General features: G+C 34.0%; 1 protein-coding gene across 2 annotated transcripts in view; it reads left to right on the forward strand.

Moving 5' to 3' along the window:
• The first annotated feature begins 5,865 nt into the window (after positions 1-5,865).
• The window catches only part of LOC129808234 (slowpoke-binding protein), a 40,274-nt gene continuing 25,874 nt past the window's right edge, over positions 5,866-20,265 (forward strand). Inside the window, exons 1-3 of one of the 2 annotated variants that reach the window (XM_055858051.1) lie at positions 5,866-6,179; positions 14,562-14,629; positions 18,328-18,404. In XM_055858051.1, the coding sequence (XP_055714026.1) occupies positions 14,588-14,629; positions 18,328-18,404 (119 nt within the window). In that variant the 5' untranslated portion in view covers positions 5,866-6,179; positions 14,562-14,587. Of the gene's footprint in view, positions 6,180-14,561; positions 14,630-18,327; positions 18,405-19,151; positions 19,391-20,265 lie in introns of those variants that run through there. The other variant, XM_055858050.1, reaches the window with a different exon arrangement.

The following is a 20,265-nucleotide window of genomic DNA, read 5'->3' on the forward strand; positions in this document are numbered from 1 at the left end:
TAAGATTTCTTCTTTATGGCAGTGGAGGCGCCTGGTTGCAGCTCATGCTTCACAATAAACGCCTCTCCATCTTCAACAAATTTCATTTCCAAAATTATTCTCATGCACAGAATATCACAGTGTCTACCCCTTTCACCTTCTATGAGAGAGAGGAAGAAATGGGTGGTCAGGGGAGCCCAGAGAAGCGAGAGGAGTGTAGCCAAATTGCCCAATAAAAATTCCTCCAGATAAATAATTGATGAAGCATACGATGCGTGACTCTCTCGAAAAACTTCGTTCCGGCTAATGACTCGGTTTCCTCGGGCTGTTCTTTCCTTCTCTCACCAGAATTTTCATCTCTTCGTTGCGACCTCACTTTCTCGCAGTCCCGTGCTCCAATTTTTCCTCAGTGTCACTGAACTACTTTCCCCGTCTTTTTCGCAAAAGCTTTCCCCAACAGTTTCCCTGCATTTCGCTCTCTCTTGGCTTCTCTTTTGGCATAGTTTTGAATGCCAAGGGGTTAAGTGGCAAGAGATTTCATAAATTGCATTTTGAATTTTCCTGCGAAGCAAGGGGTTCGGTAGATCAATGGACAAAGCAGATTGCCTGGCACAGGAACCCTCATTTGATCCTGGATGAAGCAGGATCAATGAAATTTTTCAATTAGGGTAAGTGTACCAAATTCCGGCCAGCTTGCAATTTCGGGCACTTTTTTGTTCCTCGAATTTCCATGAACTTTTAGATTTTACGTACTCTAGAGATTATACAATACAAAAGAATAACAAAAAGGGACAGATAATCCTAACCGGCTTATGTAGGTGAGATTCTTAACGTGAGCTAACTCGGAGTGCATGCAAATTCGATTTAGAGCTGAAATTGTGAGTCGCCATTCAGTTATCTTGAATCAAATTCGTGAAATTATACAAATTTTGTATTTAAACCAAAATATCAAGGATTTGGATGAACTGGCACAAAAGTGATATATGGGTGAAATGTAGACCAGAATGTACTCTATAATTTTCCTATAGAACATGATCTCATCGATTACTCAGAAGCCAAGATAAGCGAGGTTTTTTGTTTCTTAACTTGTTTTTTCATCCTGAGTTCCCCAAGTAGTCATTTGTTGAACTTCAACTATATCAAAGAATTGTTGTATTTTGTGGGACTTTCCATTTAAAACCCTATTTTCAGTGTCTTTGTGGAGTAGAGGCAGTCAAATTGGCATCTGAGTGATTTCAAAGCGTTATTATTGGAAAAATCAATTTTTTCACACTTAAACGGCAAAATCGATGCCATAGGGGCGGAGCTATTGAGAAAACAAAAAAAGGGGGGTCTTCAAAATGGCTGAAGGAGGGGTGGGGGGTGGGGGGTCAATGCACCAAGTTGCAATTTTCACCCGATATATAACCTTTGCCGAAAACCGCAAGTCGATATCTTTTTTAGTTTAGGAGCTATTAAGCTCCAAAGAGAGAGCGGCCGGCCGGCCGGCCGGCCGGCCGGGAACGTAAAATAGCCACATATATATTCGTGATCAGGAAGTGGCGAAACACATTTTGGCCAAGTTTGAGGTCGATCGGACGACATGAAATTTTGTTAGGATTATAGTAGGTGAGATTGTTAAGAATCTCACCTAATATAGCTTCGACAAACGAGATGACGTAAATAAGACATTGGAAGAATTCCCGAAGGGCAAGGAACTATGAGAATGAAGGTGGCAGAAATAGGGCACCAAAGCTATGTCTATATTTTTAGTCATTTTAAAATGTATTAAGAATGATTTTAGAGTAAATAAAGATGGCAAACTCTTTACAAGGTTCCAAGCAACACTCTTTCAGAAGAGAGAATTAAAAAAATCAATTTATATTTGAAATATAACATTTCAAACTTGTGACTTTGGCGCTTGCATGCAACTAGGTCGAAATTTGACACACTTACCCTATATGTTAAAATTTTTTGATTCATTGAGTAATGTCCTTGAGGTTAACCGTGTTGGATGTATTGCTGGTAGATTTTTTAAATTTAATCACAACGTTCTAATTGGATTGAATCTCAGTAGATCGATAACCTCGATAACCAACTCTCCCTTGTACATAATATTAAGTTACTTAGGCCTTTCTCTTAACACTAAACCTACCGACCGTTTTTTAGTCATTTTTCCTAGCGTACTCGGTCAAATGACAGATCACGGTAGGGTAGGATACTCAACAAAATTTTCTTGAAAAAGAAGAAATCAAATAGAATTAAATTAAACACTAAAAATATATTACATGCATATTTTAAGAAATTCATAACTAGATAGCGACATTGTACCCTTCAAATATGTGTTAATTTTGAAAAGTTTTTAAACCGGTCAATTTGACCGGTCTTGGTAGGGTTAGTGTTAATATTGTGAAATAAATCTTTACCCTTTAAGGACGATTGGAACACCGGTGTCCCATAAAGAAAATAATTTTTCCTAACTACCTAAAATTATTTTTTTCTAATGTTAGCAAATAATTGTAAAGTAAAAGGTTGGAGGAATCTGGAATAGTTTTTGCAAGTCTCTATCTACTTTCTATGTAGTAAGTATTTAAGCTGAAAAATGACGATTTTTTTAATTCTCAAATCCATAATTGATTTTATTATTTTTTGTACTTTCAATTTATTTTAAGAAAATCCCTTTTGGGAATAAAAACTACAATACTCATACAGTAGAGTTCCTCAAATTTGAACATTTGGGGGCTATGGATGATATTTCTTACTCCTTAAATTGGAACGATATTTTCAAAAACGTAACGGAATTCATGTGAAATGCACTTTCGCTAAATTGAGATAAACAACTTTAGAGAATATATCAATATAATTTATTGTGAAATAAATGGAATTTGTTGCGAAAGTTAATATAATACGATAATATTGAGGAAACACCAGAGAAAAATAATTTTAATTCTGACTCCACGCAAAACTTTTTTCACATAACCTCAAATTTTACATTTTGAATTCAACCGTCGTCGTTCAAATTTGAGGAGTTCAAATTTGAGGAACTCGACTGTAAGTAATGTTTTTCATTAGAGCGAAAATTGTTATTCATAGGTAGGGGAGTCTGGGGCAAAAAGTGACAAATCGAAAATATCAAAATTAGTTAAAAAAAAAAGATAGCGGCTTAGAATATTTTTCCATATAGCCGTCAAAATGCCTTCTTCAAAGTCGTAAGTTTCTTAAAATTCGATCAAGTAATTTAAAAAATAAAAAAAATATTGAAATTTTCAGCCCTGTTTTTGAAATATTTTCCTTGCAGAAGATATCAATTATAACCTACTTATTTTTCAAAATTGATACACTGGTGAATCTTACCAAAATGATTCGAATTCTTTGAATACAAAGCCACTATATCGGTTTTAGTATTTTATAAAAATTCTTTTCTCCAGAAATCCTTTTATTAAAAATGACCACTTGGGGTAAGAAGTAATAAAAGGTATGGGGCAAAAAGCAACAAAACCCAAGCAATTTCTGATGTCTCACGGCATAGTGATGAGGATCTGAAAAACTAAATAATACGCCCCATTTGTGGAATTTTCAGCCCAAGATCAAAAACTACCTCTTCTCCAGAGCTTTCGACACACTCCGTGTCTTCCTCAGTGGTCGAGTGTTGTCAGAGATTTTCCGGGTTTTGTTGGGTAGGGGACGTTTTGCATTGGCGAGAAGGTTCCAGGATTTTCACAAACGATCTCAAAGGATGCATCAGACACTCTTACATTATTCGGAGACAATTCGACCACATATTTCTGGCAACACTCGAACACTGAGGAAAACACGGAACGTGTCGAAAGCTCTGCAGAATCTAGTTTTTGATTTTATCCCATAGCAAAATTCCGCGGAAATTCCAGTGGAAAACTAGCGTCCGAATTGCAAAAATCCGCGGAATTTGACGCTAAAATTCCACTAAGCTTTCCATGGAATTTGGAGCCGGAAATTCCATTGGAATCATAGCTCTCCATGGAATTTCAAGTACGAACCACTGGTATTCCATCGTTGAATTCCTCGGAGTTCCGCGGAATATTTATATGGAAACTCACACGTGAAACGTCCGCGGGATAAGTTGGAAAAATCCTGTGGAAAATTCCACTATCTTTCCACAGGCTTTCCCATGGTTTTTTCCACTATTTTTCTCGAATGTCAAACAAATAAAATAGTGTTGTGACAACGTGGCAATTATAATAAAATTAATTATGCGACACTGCGTTTCGTGAAGATAATAGTGAAGTGATTACATTAAATAGGTCGCCAACCTAAAATAATACTGTTTTTATGTCATTTAATATATATTTTAGGAAAAATTATTTTTTTTATAAAATATTTTTTTTATTGCAGAGTGTTAATTCGTTATTTCTTGTTTAGTAAAACATATTATAATCCTCGTAATCTTTGCTATTTGTTTAATATTCGGAAGTAAAATCACGAGGTGCATGTGACAGCTTCATTTTTTCTCCATTTTATTTAGTTGGAAAAATCCAGATAAATTCCACGAACATTCCATAGATATATTCCACAGAAAAAATCCAGCATAAATCCATCAAATTCTTCCTTGGAACCTATTTTGAAAAATTTCCTTGGATTTTTCAAGGAAAAATACTTGAAAATTCCGAGGAATTTTTCGCTTGTTATTCTTATTCCGTTTTCTTTTGTTATGGGGTCCCCTCTCCGAAAACACATCTGTAATCCACTCGGCAATTTTCTACACTTTTGAAAATAACTCGCTAAATGTACTTCAAGGGTGTGCAAGAACCGTTTGAAAGCGAATAAACGTCAAAATATGTTTGTTCAGGTAGCGTTTTGACCATTGACGTACAAGTTTCATTTGACGTTTGTGCGGTTTCAAACGGTTATTGCACAGTTCTGATGTATTTCTTTACAAATTAGAGGAAAATGACTGTCGCAATATTGTAGAGCGGTAAATTTCCTATGAAACTACGCTAATTAGGAATTTCTGGGGCGTTCAGGTTCGTTTTTGTGACTTTTTGCCCCAATCTCCCCTATTGTCAGAAATTTTTTTTTTAATTTTTAGGTTTTTTTTGTCCCTATTGTTCATAGAGGCAAATAATACTCCGAATGAAACTCTCTTGAACTTTTCAAGGTTAGATGTAAGACTTATCATTTATTATGTATACTAGTTTCATTTTTATTGTAAAAAGTGTCTCGTCCTTGAAGGGTTAATCTATCTAATCCTGAGTACTAAGAATTTTAAATTATTCAAAAAGTCGTTAATCTTTAATCTTTAAACTTTTTGAAAATTTGAAATCTTTTTAAACTGTTTTAATTAAGAAACTATTCATGACGACCTGTTTTACTGTTAAGTATTTTTGTAGATAGTCTGTAATTCATTGAGCTAAATATATCACGAACTTTGTAATCTTTCAGAAATTGTCCTTAATGTACTATATTTAAGAGCTTTCACATTGTGACTTTAAGCTCTTAATGTAAAACGGTCAACTGATTTTTTATGTCTACATTCACCAAATAAAAAGCCCCGAGTTTCTAATGAAAAATAATAATTTATTCCCCCAACTCGCACTTTTCACCCATAACTGTTTATTTCTGACGCACCCTCATCGACTAAAAGATTAACCCAGGATTACCGGATTACCCCACAATGACGGATTCTTGGCCCCTCGACATTCTCCAAGTCCCAGAGAGGAAATAATTTTGTGGGGAGCTTTGCGAGCTTGACATATTTATGAAATTACATCGATTTTCCCCTTCTTGCTGGAAAAGCAGCAGTTTTCCCTCTTCCACTCATGCATCCTGCTCAGTTTTCTCCCCCCAAAAGCTCTCATCTCCCTCGCACATTTGTGAATTTTCTCTCAGGAAAAATCCTTTTTCCTCCGCCGTTGGATCTTTCAACCAGCCAGTCTCATCTACATTGCGAGAGAGTGTGGAGCTTGTGGATTAGAGTTACTTCGGACTTGTGACCAGATTGTCTCTGTCCCACACACGGATAGCACACCAATTGGTGCATGCAGCTGCACCAATTTTTCCCAAATCAACCTGGATTTCTCTGGTCAAAAAATTGAGGGATTGTGCCAGGGTTTGAGGGCTTCCTCGGTGGAAGATTGTTCAGCGTCCAGTGAAGTGATTGTTTTCGGTGAAAAGTCTGTGCTTCTGTTTTTTTGTGGACACTTCTCTGGAGAGGAGCTTTTTTGAGTGTTGAAAATGGTGCCAAGGTACATAAATATAAATGAAATAAATATCACTTCCTCCTGTTTCCTGGCAGGGAAAGGGCATTAGGGCATAATATCTATCCCTTCAAGTAGCAAATTTGTGAAGCTTAATATTTTATAAATGAGTTATCGATTTATGAAACCTCCTCCTCTTCTTCCTGAAGGCAACAGAAACATGTTTTTTTAGCTGGTGTGTAGAGAAAGAAAATTCGTGTGTTTTGCTCACTTGCCCTTTTCCCCAAAAAGCCACCCTTTCCCACCATCCCTCAGCCCATCAATAAAAAAAGAAAGCTTCCACCAGAGTCAACAAGAGATGAACACAATAATTTAGTTTATTATTTATTGCTACTTTCTGTTGCTTTTCAACCGTTAGACATTCACCAGGAGAATTTCTAGCCCAGAAAAATTCATCGGCCTCCCTCTGGCCACCATGGTTCATCCAGAGGTGGCCCGGAGTGGGATGGGAAAGCCCCAAGACTATAAGTGAAAATTGCCAGAGTCAGTAAGTGCGATGCATAATAGAAAATGCTCGAGTGTTGTTTCCATAGTGAAAAATACAGCAATTTCTGGCTGTTTTCTGGCTCTCCGGAAATGGTGACGTCAATCCGAGAGAATTTTCTCAGTCTTGTCTCACCCACTCACCTCCTGGCCCCAAACCCCTTCATGGACGTGTGCGTGTGTTTTTGAACTTGTTGAGAAATTTTTTTTTGGGGATGGGTCAGCCAAGAGAACTCTATTTCTGTAGTTCCATCTCTTCTAAATACAAACAATTACTAATTCTCCCTCAAACACGTTCTATTGTGTACAAAATTTTCCCGAGAGAGAAAGAGAGGGAAAGAGAGAAAATTGCCGAAGAGAATGTCTTTGATGGTGCCAAGAAATGGTCAATGAAAAATTGTGCCAAGATTGGAATTGCAAAGTCAGCAAAGTAGAGCAACTTTCTCCGCCAAAGGGGATTTTCCTCGAAGAAAACGAAATTATTCCATCATGGAAATTGGGATATGTTTTGCTTGACAAAGCAAAATCGGGAAAATTGCAAATTGTATAAAGTTTATTTCGAGATTAAATTTATGAAGGAGGGCAGAAAAAGCTTTAAACAGGAAATTTCGCTGGAGTCAGAGATTTGTGAGTAAATGGGATTTAATGTGACAGTAATTGTCTAATAAATTTAGCAAAAAGAAACTTAGAATTTATTTAAAATTTATTTATTTATTTAGAATATTTTATTGAGCCACATTTTGTACATTTACAAAATATTTGCATATAATACACTGAGAAAAAAAGAGGGTGCGATTAACTTTTTTTCCTCGTAACTTTAACACTTTTTAGGTGTAAAAATCAACATTTTTTAATGTTAATTTAACACCTTTTTAAGGGTAAAATTAACATGAAAAAGGGTAACTTTAACCCATAATACACCAAAAAAAAACATAATAATTACACCGATTTCGGATCAATACTTCAGGGTAAAATTAACATTTCCGGAATGTTAATTTAACTTTTTCGGATTTCTTTCGGCGCACGGTGGTGTAACTGGATCGCTTTCCGAAGAGTGCTACTTAAACGCTTGTTTTGGACTCATGAAATTCTTTTTTACTTCTTCTAAATCAATAGAATTATTCACTGTTTCATTCAGAAACATAATATTATATAACAAAAATTATAAAAAAAAATATTAAAGAAAATTTATAAAATAATGATAATACTGAAATAAGTCAGCATGCACTAACTGGGTCGCCTTTTCGCTAATTCACTTTTAATGAAACCTTTGGATTTAAAATATTTTTTTTCACAAGGAAAAACAATAAATGTTTTCTATCAACCAGTTGTCATTAGCGAAAATATCACTGCTAGAAAAATTTTAGTGAAGAACCCAGCTGGCACAAGATTGAAATGAGTCGATTACACTCACTTATTTAATGGATAAAAATATTATTTTTGCCAAGGGGGAGATATTTGGGTGAAAATGTGTACACCACTTCCAGGCACTTCCACGATTTGCATGGAAGAGGCCTTCGTACTTCCAAAACTTCGAAATACTCTCGGAAATGTGGCAATACTTCCAACATTTCTTGCACTTCATGCATTTCTTATACTTAGAAATCAGTAATTTATTTAATCTTAAAAAATTTCAAGAAATTAATTTTTACACATATTTTTAAAAGATTTTTTTATATTTTGATTTTATAGCGCCAGATGAAGGGGTATCAACATATTTTGAAATTTCCTAAGAGATTAGTGAAGCTACTTTTAGAAAATAGCGTCTCTAAAAAAACGTAATTTCGTTTGTAATTATTAAAACTGTGCTGAAACATCCGCAAGAGTCTAATAGTACGAGTGCAACAACTAATTCAGCACTTCATACGTATCTTCACTTTTTATTAAGCTTGATTCTCACTCTGGTGTCAAAATTCTTTAAAATTAAAAAGAACGGTTTTTGATGATTTTCTAATCACTTTTTGCAACAAGCCTGGCTATTTTTTCTGGATCTTTTTCGCTATTGTTATATTAGATCAATTTCTCATCACCTGTCGACAATCGATCCAGAAAAGGTTCTTCACCGCAACATAAGGAAAGTGTACCACGGATCGGAATGTTAAGAGACATGCTCCATATTTAGCTGAAAATATGAGAGCCAAAATACTATTTGGTGGTTTTTCATATTCCAGTTGATACATTAGTGATCCATTTAACTATTTCCGTGCATTTACTCTTTTGTTATTTACGGAAATTACTAATATATCGGTTTAAATTTAAATACAAGGATGCAGTGAGTTTCATGGATCGGAAGGGAGTGAGCCACGGATCAACAGACGTTTTTGATGAGGATTCTTCTGCTTTCTTGGCATCCAAATCACTCCATAAGGCTTCAGTGAAGCTTTTTCGTCACCCTCTCACTGTGTACAGTATATTCGCATGAAAAAAAATTTCTAAAATTGTCAATCCTAATGAAATTTTCACTGGTAAATAGTTCTTTTACAACAAAAATATCCAACAATGGCCGTGAAGATGACCTGAGAGCACTGAGCGCAATTTTTCACCAACAGAAGTGTGCCGATCCGAGGAACAAGTGAAACAGAACGTACTTGTTCGCAAAAATAATATATTTTCCATTTTTATTGTCGACATAAATAAAAAGGTGCACTGATAGTGAAATTAGAATCACTAACTAAGTGTTAATTTTTTAATTAACACAGTTTTAAAAATGTTAACAAACCTTTTCAGTTTGCCGCCCGAATTAGAAATCTTAATTAAAAGTAACGTAGTCTGAAAAATACGTAATTAGACAAAAAAAAACTTTATATTTGAGCACTCCCAATTCCAAAGACTTCCAAGTACTTCATTTTCACCTGTATGTACATGTACACCACTTCCAACCCTAATATCTCCCCCTTGATTTTTGCTTTTTCTCAAATTTGAATAGTTATATTATGTTACTGTAGTAGAATTAGTCATAAACGATCCAGATAGCGAAGCGCCCGGATTAGCACACTTGAATATACAGTGTTCCAAATCACTTTAAAATTAAAATTATCTCTGATAGTGAATACGGTCAGTTGGGAAATTCTGTAGCGGTATGGCAATGTCATATGACAAATTTAAAATTTTTATTTTGAAAGTTTGGAAAAATTAATCAAAAATTAGAAAGCTTCGTTAAGCTCTTAGAAATGGCCATTCGATACTAACTGGGCTTTAATATTGTCCTGCTCCCGATTTCAAGAATTTGTCATATAACATTATCCGGAGTCTTCCAAAATCCCGAAAGCCAAAAATGAAATTAAATTACAGTGGCGGCCAAAATAATAGAATCATTTTGCAAAGTTTATATTTATTTAACTTTTGTATTTTTCCCAATTTGTTTATATAATTCTGAAGTAGAAATTTTTCAATTATTAGAATCGTAGAATAAGGGTTGTTTTGGCCGCTAGAGGTCTCTATTTTACACAGAATACGTCAATATTGACACTCAGTTCGGCCAAAGAAATGGAAAAAACTCTCGTTTATGGTTTTCTAAATACGGATTTATTCAAACTTATTCTATTTATAGACCACATTCTTTAATTTAAATGAAAGTGGTCCTATCGTGTTGTTCAAACCAAATTTCACTATTGATGTATACTTGAAAAGTAGAGAGAGAAAAGTAGCGGCCAAAACAATACTTATTTGACGTAAGATAATTATTTGAACATTTCTATATTAAAATTATTTCAACGAATTGGAATAAACAAAAATGCTGAAAGTAAAATAGTGGTCTTTGCGGAGCTGATTCTATTATTTAGGCCGCCATGGAGGATAATGAGTAGAATATTTTCCCAAGACACAGAAAATTTCCCTTTGCCTCCAGCAAGCGCGGGGGCAATTGTGGGAATAGCTACACTGAGAGAAATCCGAAAAAGTTAAAATGACATTCCGAAAATGTTAATTTTACTCTGTAGTATTGATCCAAAATCGGTGTACATATTACCCTTTTTAGGTGTATTAGGGTTTAAAGTTACCCTTTTTCATGTTAATTTTACCCTTAAAAAGGTGTAAAATTAACATTAAAAAATGTTGATATATTTTTACACCTAAAAAGTGTTAAAGTTCTGGGGAAAAAAGTTAATCGCACCCTCTTTTTCTCAGTGAAGGTATAATCTTCCAAGACAACAATGCGAAATTATGTGTTTTATAACGCGCGTTGCCAAAATACCAAAGGGTTGCAGTGGGACATTCTTTAGCACCTAGAATATTCTTCATGTATTGAGCATTCCGATTATCATTTGTTCCAATTTCTTACAAAAAGTTATACGTGCAAAAATATGAACTTCCCAAAAGATGTCAAAAACCATATTTCGCATTATCATCATGAAAGAAGAGTCTTTTCCTTAAAAAATGGAATTGATAAGCTTATATAACTTTGGAGGACAATTGTTAAGATCAATTAAGACTATACTCTTAACTATATAAATTAATATTTCTGGAAAAAAATTAACTATTGAAATTTGCTTTGAACTTATGCAATCATCCAATAATTATTTACCATTTTTGCATTTAGTACCTAAGGTATTTTTATAAATATGTTCAAGCATTATCAATTTGCTCTAAGGGTCTTTATCCTCTGAATATTAAATTGATAATGGAAATTAATATTTGCAATGAAAATATTTGAATCCCAATAAAATTTAAATTATATTGCTAAAAAGCAATTGTATGTACTTATCCAATTTAATGCATTAGGAATAATTTAATATAATTAAATAATTGGATAATTGGTGAATTAAAAATATATATTATATTGCAATATCAAATCGAGTCAGACACCTAAAATTTCACATTCAAAAATTTCATTAAATTTTCAAATTGAAAAACACAAAATAACTTTTTTCTAAAATTTGGATACAAAAAAATATACAGTGGGACCTCGATAGAGTCAACTAATTATTTCCAGGCCTGTTGACTCTATTGGAGTCCGAAAAAAATTAATTAAATATGAAATTTTGATAGAATGGGATATTATTTTATGTTTGTACTAGATCATTGATAAATTCAACACAATAGTAAAATATTTCATTTAATTAACCAATAAATTCTACACCCTCTAGCACAAAAAAGTCGTTTGTTTGGGCAAAAATTGGATATTAAGAAAAAATTTTATGGAATGTTTTTATTATTAGTAAATATCTTATTGTTACGATAAGGAAATGGTGTCTTAAAGATTTCTTTTTTCATTTTTTTTAGAAAAGCTCAGGTACATATTTAATCAGGGGAGTGACATTAGCTCTGCAAAATGCGACTAGTTTTATTGTAATTTTTTTTCCTGTTTTCGTACGCATTTCACGAGATATCTCTAAAACTTCGTAGGTTGCCAATTTGGGGTTTTTGGTTGCCTATTCTATATTAAATTAGCTTTTATTTCGTATTTGTATTATTTGCTAATTCATTCTACAATGACAGAAAACAATTAATAAACTTAAAAGTTTTTTCGGCACGCTAGAAACATATGGGAAGCATAGGAAACGTCATGCCCCTGTATTTAATTATTGAAAATTCAGATGAAATTAACGTTATTACCTAAAATCTTTTTTAAACTTTTAGTGAATAAAAGAAGAGATTGATAGTTCTTTTCGTTATGGGAAAACTACGGCTCTAAACTTCACAAAAATAGCAATAAAATCACTTTTTTCAATTTTCTTGTTCTGTAATATGGGCGATAAATGGTTAGAGATATCGACTTGGAGTTTTCAAATGACCCCTAATAAGTCAACCCTGGACCACCAAAATCGTTTGTTTTTTTTTGCGATTACAGGAAATCACGTCATATGGTTTTTTTTCCGATAGGTTGGGTAGAAATGAGGATTGTATTAATAATCTTCAAGTTGACTTATGGGGTGTCGTCCGAAGACTCCAAGTCAATGTCTTTAACCATTCAGCACTTAAATCTTTAATGTACAAAAAAGGACGTTTTAACCGTTTTTTCTGGTCAATTTTAATTTTCTGTTGCATTTTTTCATACTGTTGCAAAATATAAACTTAAAATGAATTTACACGTTTTCTTTAGAAGGGTAATTTTTATGATCGTTAATCATGTACAGTACATTCTTTGAAGAATTAAGTTCTTTAAACAGAGGGTAAATCTTTGTGATCTGCCCTCAAGATGGGAGTGATGACCCTATGTTTAGAAAACCTTAGGAAAGTCGGCAATGGGTGAAGACATTAATATTTGGTTAATGTCTTCAAGTTTTGTTAAGTCTTTAATCAGTTCATCGTCTATGTCATTATTGTAAAGTATATTTGTTTTGAATTCTACTAAGTGTCATTAATGTAACATAATCAACATGACAGATAGTGAATAAAATCGTCCTACTGGCAGTTAAAAAAAAGTTCTTTAAACAATTTGAGTAAATTTAGAAAAAGATTCTACACTCTGTTATACTCAAAAAATCTAGCATCCTATATGTTTTTCTTTTTGTAATTCGAGTTAATTTTTTTGTTTGTACCATAATCTTATTTACATTCAAATTAATGATGACTCAAAATTCCTTACGATCATACTCTTAATAAAAAATTCTTGAGACAAAAGAACGCTTAAAATCGCTTAAAATGACGAAAAGAAAATTATTTTGTTGGAAGATGATTACACGGTTTATATACAAATTTCGTCATAATATTATCATGTACTTACATCAATTTTTTTTGTGTTAAAAAAGTTGCATTGATACACAAAAGTACTGGTTTTTATTTCGAAATAATCATAATAAAATCATATAGTATTATTAGTTCAATAATAAAAGAAAAGTTGACTCTATCGGAATCAATTTTGGTTCAAGTTGACTCTATCGGAGTCCGTAGAGTAAAAAAATAGCTGTTGACTCTATTGGAGATTGCCTCTATCTGGGGTTGACTCTATCGAGGTTTCACTGTAATATAAATGTAAACTGGCATTTCGAAATATTTCACTTTTGGAACACAGAAATTAGTACCATCGTATTAATTGTATTAAGTGGTAATTCTAATATATTTTTCTTCTGAAGAAGTATTCGAGTTTGGTTACTTATTAATTGTAAAATGATTAATCAGAAATATTATTAAGGAGAAAAATATATAACTTAGCAAGAGTGGATTATTTTAATAGGCGAATTTACATACTATAGGCCCCTTTTTTATTCGATGCAATAATGTCCTAATCTTGTCTGATTGTGAAAGATAATCCTATTTCAAAGTAAATTTCCATCTTCTGACATGCTTTTGAAGATATTCTCCATAGGAAACCCTTTTTTATCTGAGATAATAGAGAAAATGTGCAAAATTCTGTAAAAAATATGCCAAAGAATATCTGCAAGACCATTTCTAGCGAGAGAAAAATGTAAAGTTTTCACTGGAAATATCCAACGAAGCATAAGCTGCTACCAGGCGTCTCCATCTCATTACATTCACTCCGTGTGAATTCGTGCGAATTCCAGCTTTTGCACATTTTCAGCATTTTTCATTGGCAAAAACCAGGTCTTACGCCATGGAAAAAAAATCACATGAATATGTGAAAATTTCCAACAATGTCTCCATGTAAAGAAGAAAAGCATGACTCTGATCTGAGTTGGAAAAAGAGCGATACTCATAAGTATATCGCAAGGGATGCAAGTAGACTTCTGGTGCAATTTTCATCAGGTGTAAATGGAAAATGTCATCAGCATGCAATAAAATTTCAATTTAGATCTCCTATGCCAACACCTGGTGAGAGTCACTGTGCAATTGAGTGAGAAAAGACCAGAGGAATGGGAAGCAGAAGGTGTTTTGTGTTTAAAAATACCAGACGCCTCCACTGCCACAGTCTAGAATTTTCAATTAACTCTTTCACCTACTTTTCCTCACATTCTCTCACATTTTCCCTACTTTTTTTATGTCTTTCAGATCGCCGTGACGATTTTCTGCACACAATGAAAGTTCCACCAAAATTATCAATATCACATTTTTGGATCGTAAGTATTTTATGTCGTCTCTATCTCGAACTTTAATAAATCATCTTACGTGACAGTGGTGGATTTACTAGAGAGAGATTTTTTTCCCTCTACTCATATCTCAAATAAAATTGCTTCAATAAATCCTTCTGCAGGCAAAAGATAGAGCCCCAGGGTGTCCAAATTCATCCTTTTATTCTTCTTTTAATTGCGCAATCCTATCTCTCCTTTCTCATGTTGTTTCATTCCACCAAATATTCATCTCCTGAGCACGAATTATTTATTTTGACCATTTCATTGTGGATTTTTCAGTACCGTGTAAAACCAATTAATTCAGAAAATAAAATATTTTCTCATCCACTTCCGGGGTTAGAATAACAGTATCAGTTCATTCTTTGTGGTTGTTTGGGACCCTATAATGGGTTTGCCCTACTTTTCACTCTGTTAATTGTTGCTCCTATATTTATTCTTTCATGGAAATTTGTTGAAAATAGATACTCTTTTCTATCTACCAAGTAGAAGTTAATGGAATGGAAAATATTGTGGAAATCCTATTCTCTCAACTTCATTCAATGCCATTATCTTGAAAGTTTTCATTCAAAAGTAGAATTTTTTTTTCTTCTCTGTGGTTGAGATCTTTTAACGAGAAGATGAAGTAAATTTCTTAAAACTTCTTACAGTTTCATGACTATTTTCAAGATTATAGCATATACATTTGGGAAAATAATTTTAGGTACAATTATATACATATACAATATATACAATATTTAGATACCTAGATAAGAGGGAATCACCCTATTTTTTGTGTGTTATCAATAAAATAAATATATTAAATTGAATTGAATATTAGTGCCTCAAAGGTTACCAGCGCTAAGACGGCGGTGGACGTTGAGCCACAGATATAAAATGGTCTTCAAACTAAAGATTTAGCTTAGTTCCCTAACTGTGTTATCACACTTGCACATTAAAATTTTAATATGATTCACATTAATTGTCGCTGGTGAGAGTCCAAATGTGTAATTTGTGTGTTTGAATCTTTTTATATCCAAAATTTGATCTATTTGTTGATGAAAAGGTAGATAGACTTGGCCCGCAAAATTTGATATAAATTGATTTATAGCATTAATGCGAAAAATTAATGTGATTTTCTCTTTAATTTTTTAATGTGAAAAATATTTATGCTTTAGGTAAATTTAAATTTATTTTTGCAGGCCAAGTCCACTTCTTTATCAATAAATAGAAAAACCCCAAATATTAAGTGACTCAAAGACACAAATAACATATTTGGATGCTCACAAGCGAAAATTAATGTGAATCACATTAAAATTTTAATGTGCAAGTGTGATAACGCCGTAATGTTTGGTTTTTCTAAATAACCAACAATTGCAGTGATTTTTCAAGATTACGAGTATTTGAAGTAAATTTCCATTAAGCAAAAAGAAGACTATTGTATGTCTGAAAGGCAGCTTTTCAGGACAGAGGTTAAAGTTTGACAGCTATTATTAATTTTTTTGATTTCATTACTAAACAAAATTTTACCGACACTGTTTTCATTTTTAACTGCGCGAACTCCACGAGAGAACATTTTTCACAATCCATTTTTTTCAACTCCTCACCATCATGGCGTCCAAACGATAAGAGATATCGACTTACGGTCTTCGATGACCCCTCCTCAAATGACATAATCTCGTACCCAACCTTTGTACTCCCCCCCTCCCCTTTCGTACGTTCCCTATCCCTCAAAAACAGGTCAAAAATGAGGTTTTTACAATTTTGCAAAAAAATGACCCAAGCTTTTTCATTGATTTTTAGATATGTTTTAGAGTTGGTCCTGGCGAACATTTCGCCCAGACATACCTATGGCCGGAAAATTCGCCATTTTGAATTATTGAAGGTCAAAGTTCAACCACTTTGAAAGGCTCATTTTTCAACCGATTTGGTTAAATTTTGATTTTTTGGAAAGGTACTGCAATGTTGAACCCGGCTGCATCGGTCTTCATCGGTAATGAACCGGTTAAGTACCGATTTTTGTATAATTTTATATCTCTAATAATTGATCTAATAATTGGGCACTCAATGGGTCAAGTGGTAGAGCACTCGCTCTATGATGCAAGTGTCCCGGGTTCGAATCCCCTTTAGGTCACCAGGAATTTTTCTGGCGTTAAAGGGGTTCGGATTGCATCCAGTGAGCTTCACTGCACTTGATTCCACGGGCATGAGACTGACAGCCTGATCCCGTACAAGAAAAAATAATAATGCTTGTCTAGAAATCCCCTTGCGGGAAGGCCTAGTTCCTTCATGGAATGTTGTGCCAGCATTATTATTATTATAATAATTGATATTCCCTAAAAATAATGTTTTTTTCAATTTTTCTCAAAATTGGCTCAAGCTTTATCAATGATTTTTGGATATGTTTTAGAGCTGGTCCAGGCGAATATTTCGCCCAAACACACCTATGACCGGAAAATTCGCCATTTTGAATTTTTGAAGATCAAAAGTCAAATACTTTGGAAGGTTCATTTTTCTTTTTGCTTAAATTTGGATTTTCTAGAAAAGTATTGCAAATAGAGTTGGTAAATTTCAAGAAATTTCATGAATTTCCGCCTAAAGTAGGTGGCGACTGCTGTGAAATTTCTGAAATTTTACCATTTCTAATTGCAAATTAGAGCCTGGCTGCATCGGTCTTCATCGGTAATGAATCGGTTAAGTACCGATTTTTTGTTTTTGAAATGCTTTTGTGATGTATGAATCAATTTAATCTCCAGTAGATCAGTTACCAGTAGACTCTCTCAAATTCGAGCATATGGGACCGAAATGTCAGCCGAATTAGACAGAAATTCGGGCGACAAACTTTTTGAAATGCAACGATTTTTTATTCATGTGCATATTGATATTGAGTTTACACACTCATATATAACGTAAATTGCATGAAAATCCCTCAATAATGCAAAATCACATCAAAACTAAGACAAACCATGCCAAATTGGACCACATTTGATTCATTTGATAATCATAATCAAACTTAAAAAATGACAACAAACTTTTTTCAAATGTAACCGCTGCCCGAATTGAAAAGTAGCCCGATCTTAAAAGAGCCGAATTTGCAAGAGTCTACTGTATTTCAAAAGATTATACAAAAAGCTAATTCACGGTGAGCTCTATCTCGTGAGTTCGAGCATTCCGCAAAGCTGGGACGCTTTGCCATCTCTTTTGTTCCACATTTTGGAAATGTCTTCCAAAGGACATATCGACTCATTTGAAGGATACTTGACATTAGAGGGCTGTAAGACTAAGACACTATAGTCTTTCCAGTACAAGCAAAAAAATAAACATGAATGGTGGAGGGAAGTTACGGGATACCCCTTAACGACCTGCGTGAAAAAGTCCCACGAACTTATGCAATCATCCAATACAATCAAAACTTTTCTTTCCTCGATTTTTCTCAGTTTTATTTCTCAAAGCTATTGCACTTTTTCTCTTTTCTATACACGTTTTTCAATAGGTAATTTGAGGAAATTAGCATTATCTTTCAAAAAATTAAGTACAAGAGTATTTAAAGTCCATTACGAATGCATGCAGTTTGGTGTTCTAATTCCATTGCCATTAACTGTAATGAGAGAGAATATTGCCAAGAAATCCACCACTGATCCACTCCATTGAATGTGAGATGAAACTTCCGGCGAGCTGTCTAAAATAGTCAAAACCTTTACAATTTTCAGATTACTCTGTGGTGTGGTTTTGGACTTGTCGTCTTTGGAACATTCGCCGTGATTTCTTGTTGGATTCGAAGATGCAGGTAAGAACTTTCACCTTCCGCACGAATTATTTTTCTACTGATGGATTTTCTGGACTGCGAGTTCCAAAGTTTTCGCTCAGAAAATTGGGAAGAAGACGTGTGTGGTTTTCCAGATAAAATTGTTTTTTTCCCGGTGTGTATGTGATAGAGTGATCGTGGAAAAGAGGGTTAGGGGGAGGAGCTTAAATATTGATTTGTGAAGTGAGGGAGTGACTAGTTTATTGGCACGTAAAATTGAAAGACAATTGCTTTGACTGGGTAGGAAGGATTCCATAGAAAAGACAAATCCGTCATGTGAGGAACTTTATTGGATTTACAGAGTAAAATCCCTGAAATGTATGCCAGAAATTGTTGGTATGAGACACGTTTTTGCTTTTCACTGGGACACCACGTGAAAGATCCCCTCCATCTCTCTCGCCATGTATTTACTGTTGGGTTGGAAAATGTAGGAAAATTGAGTGTGGTTGCAGTTTGTTGGACATGCTCGAGAGCATTCAAACGTACTTACATTTAATTGGCTTTGTGTTGTGGGGAAATTGCATTGCTGAAAATTCATTTAACGTCCCAAATCATCAGAAAATTGCGCCAAAAAGCAATTTTCCGTGGAAAAATTGTGACTGTGTGATTGAAAATTTTATAAATTAATAATTTTAGGGTGTTTTATTGTTGTTCTTATACATTTTGTTTTTGTGGAATCACATGAGAGGTGGCATTAACCGAAACTTCTTGCACTGTTTCCCTTTAAAGGACACAACATCCAATTCAAATCAGGCACGATCAGTCACGCTCATTGTGTGCAAAACACTCAGTTCAGTGTTTAAGAGCAGTCGTAAAATAATCTATCGCGTGTGTGAAGTCACTAGTGTTAAGAAACCATTGAAAATGTTCAATCTCTATTCAACAATGAATCGACGGAATGAGGACAAGGAGGAGAAAGAAATTCAAACTACAGGACATGATCGATTCTGTCAAGCACGTCCTTCGAGGTAACCACTTTTTCTTCAATTATTCAAGTGCGCCCAAAGCTATTTATATCCCTTTTTTCCAATCCTCCTTCCTCCTTGGTTTTAATTTTAAAAGAGCTATATTGCAACCCTTCATGCTCTTGTTCTGAGTTTTTTGCAATACCAAAAACCCAAAAAAAAAAGAGATTTTGCAGACGGGGTGGTGTCCTTTTTCTTCCACCTGATCGAAATTATACCCCCATTTCAACACTTAATTGGTGTTTTCTGCAAGTTGATACGTGTTGAAATTTTTCTGTACTTGATAAAAGGGAGATAATGTGAAAGACATTCGAAGGAGCACAATTGAGCAGTGAGACAGAAAATCCTCAAAATAATTGTCTAGTCCTTAAAATTAGAATCAACGACAAGGGCGCTTTCAAGAGACAATAAATTTTTAATGCTATCGATCTTCCGACAATCCGTGTTCATCGAAGAGACAAAAAATTAGAGAAATTGGGTTTGGCATTAAATGAATAATTAAATAAGAATCCTTACAATCTCAACGATTTATAAGATACCAACGATTGATAACAGTACACCAACTGTTGATATTTAAATATCTAGGACTGATTTATTATCAACTCTAAATATATGCGATGTTAAGAAATACTGATGATGATTAAAGTATCTATGTATCTATTACCTTAAAGTATCTTCTACTCCTGAATAACGTTAAATCACCAACATTTAGGGGGAGGTTGTGCACCTTCGTCCCGAAAATGATGTCCAAGTTTTAAGATTTTTTACTGAATGCCACACAAACCAAATGAATTTTACCACTATATCAAAAAATCTGTTACTTATTAGGTTCATATTTCGTCTTCACAAAATTTTTAGAAATCCTTGGGATTTTCTTC

Source organism: Phlebotomus papatasi, chromosome 3 (assembly GCF_024763615.1).
Source record: "Phlebotomus papatasi isolate M1 chromosome 3, Ppap_2.1, whole genome shotgun sequence".
Classification (NCBI taxonomy): domain Eukaryota; kingdom Metazoa; phylum Arthropoda; class Insecta; order Diptera; family Psychodidae; genus Phlebotomus; species Phlebotomus papatasi.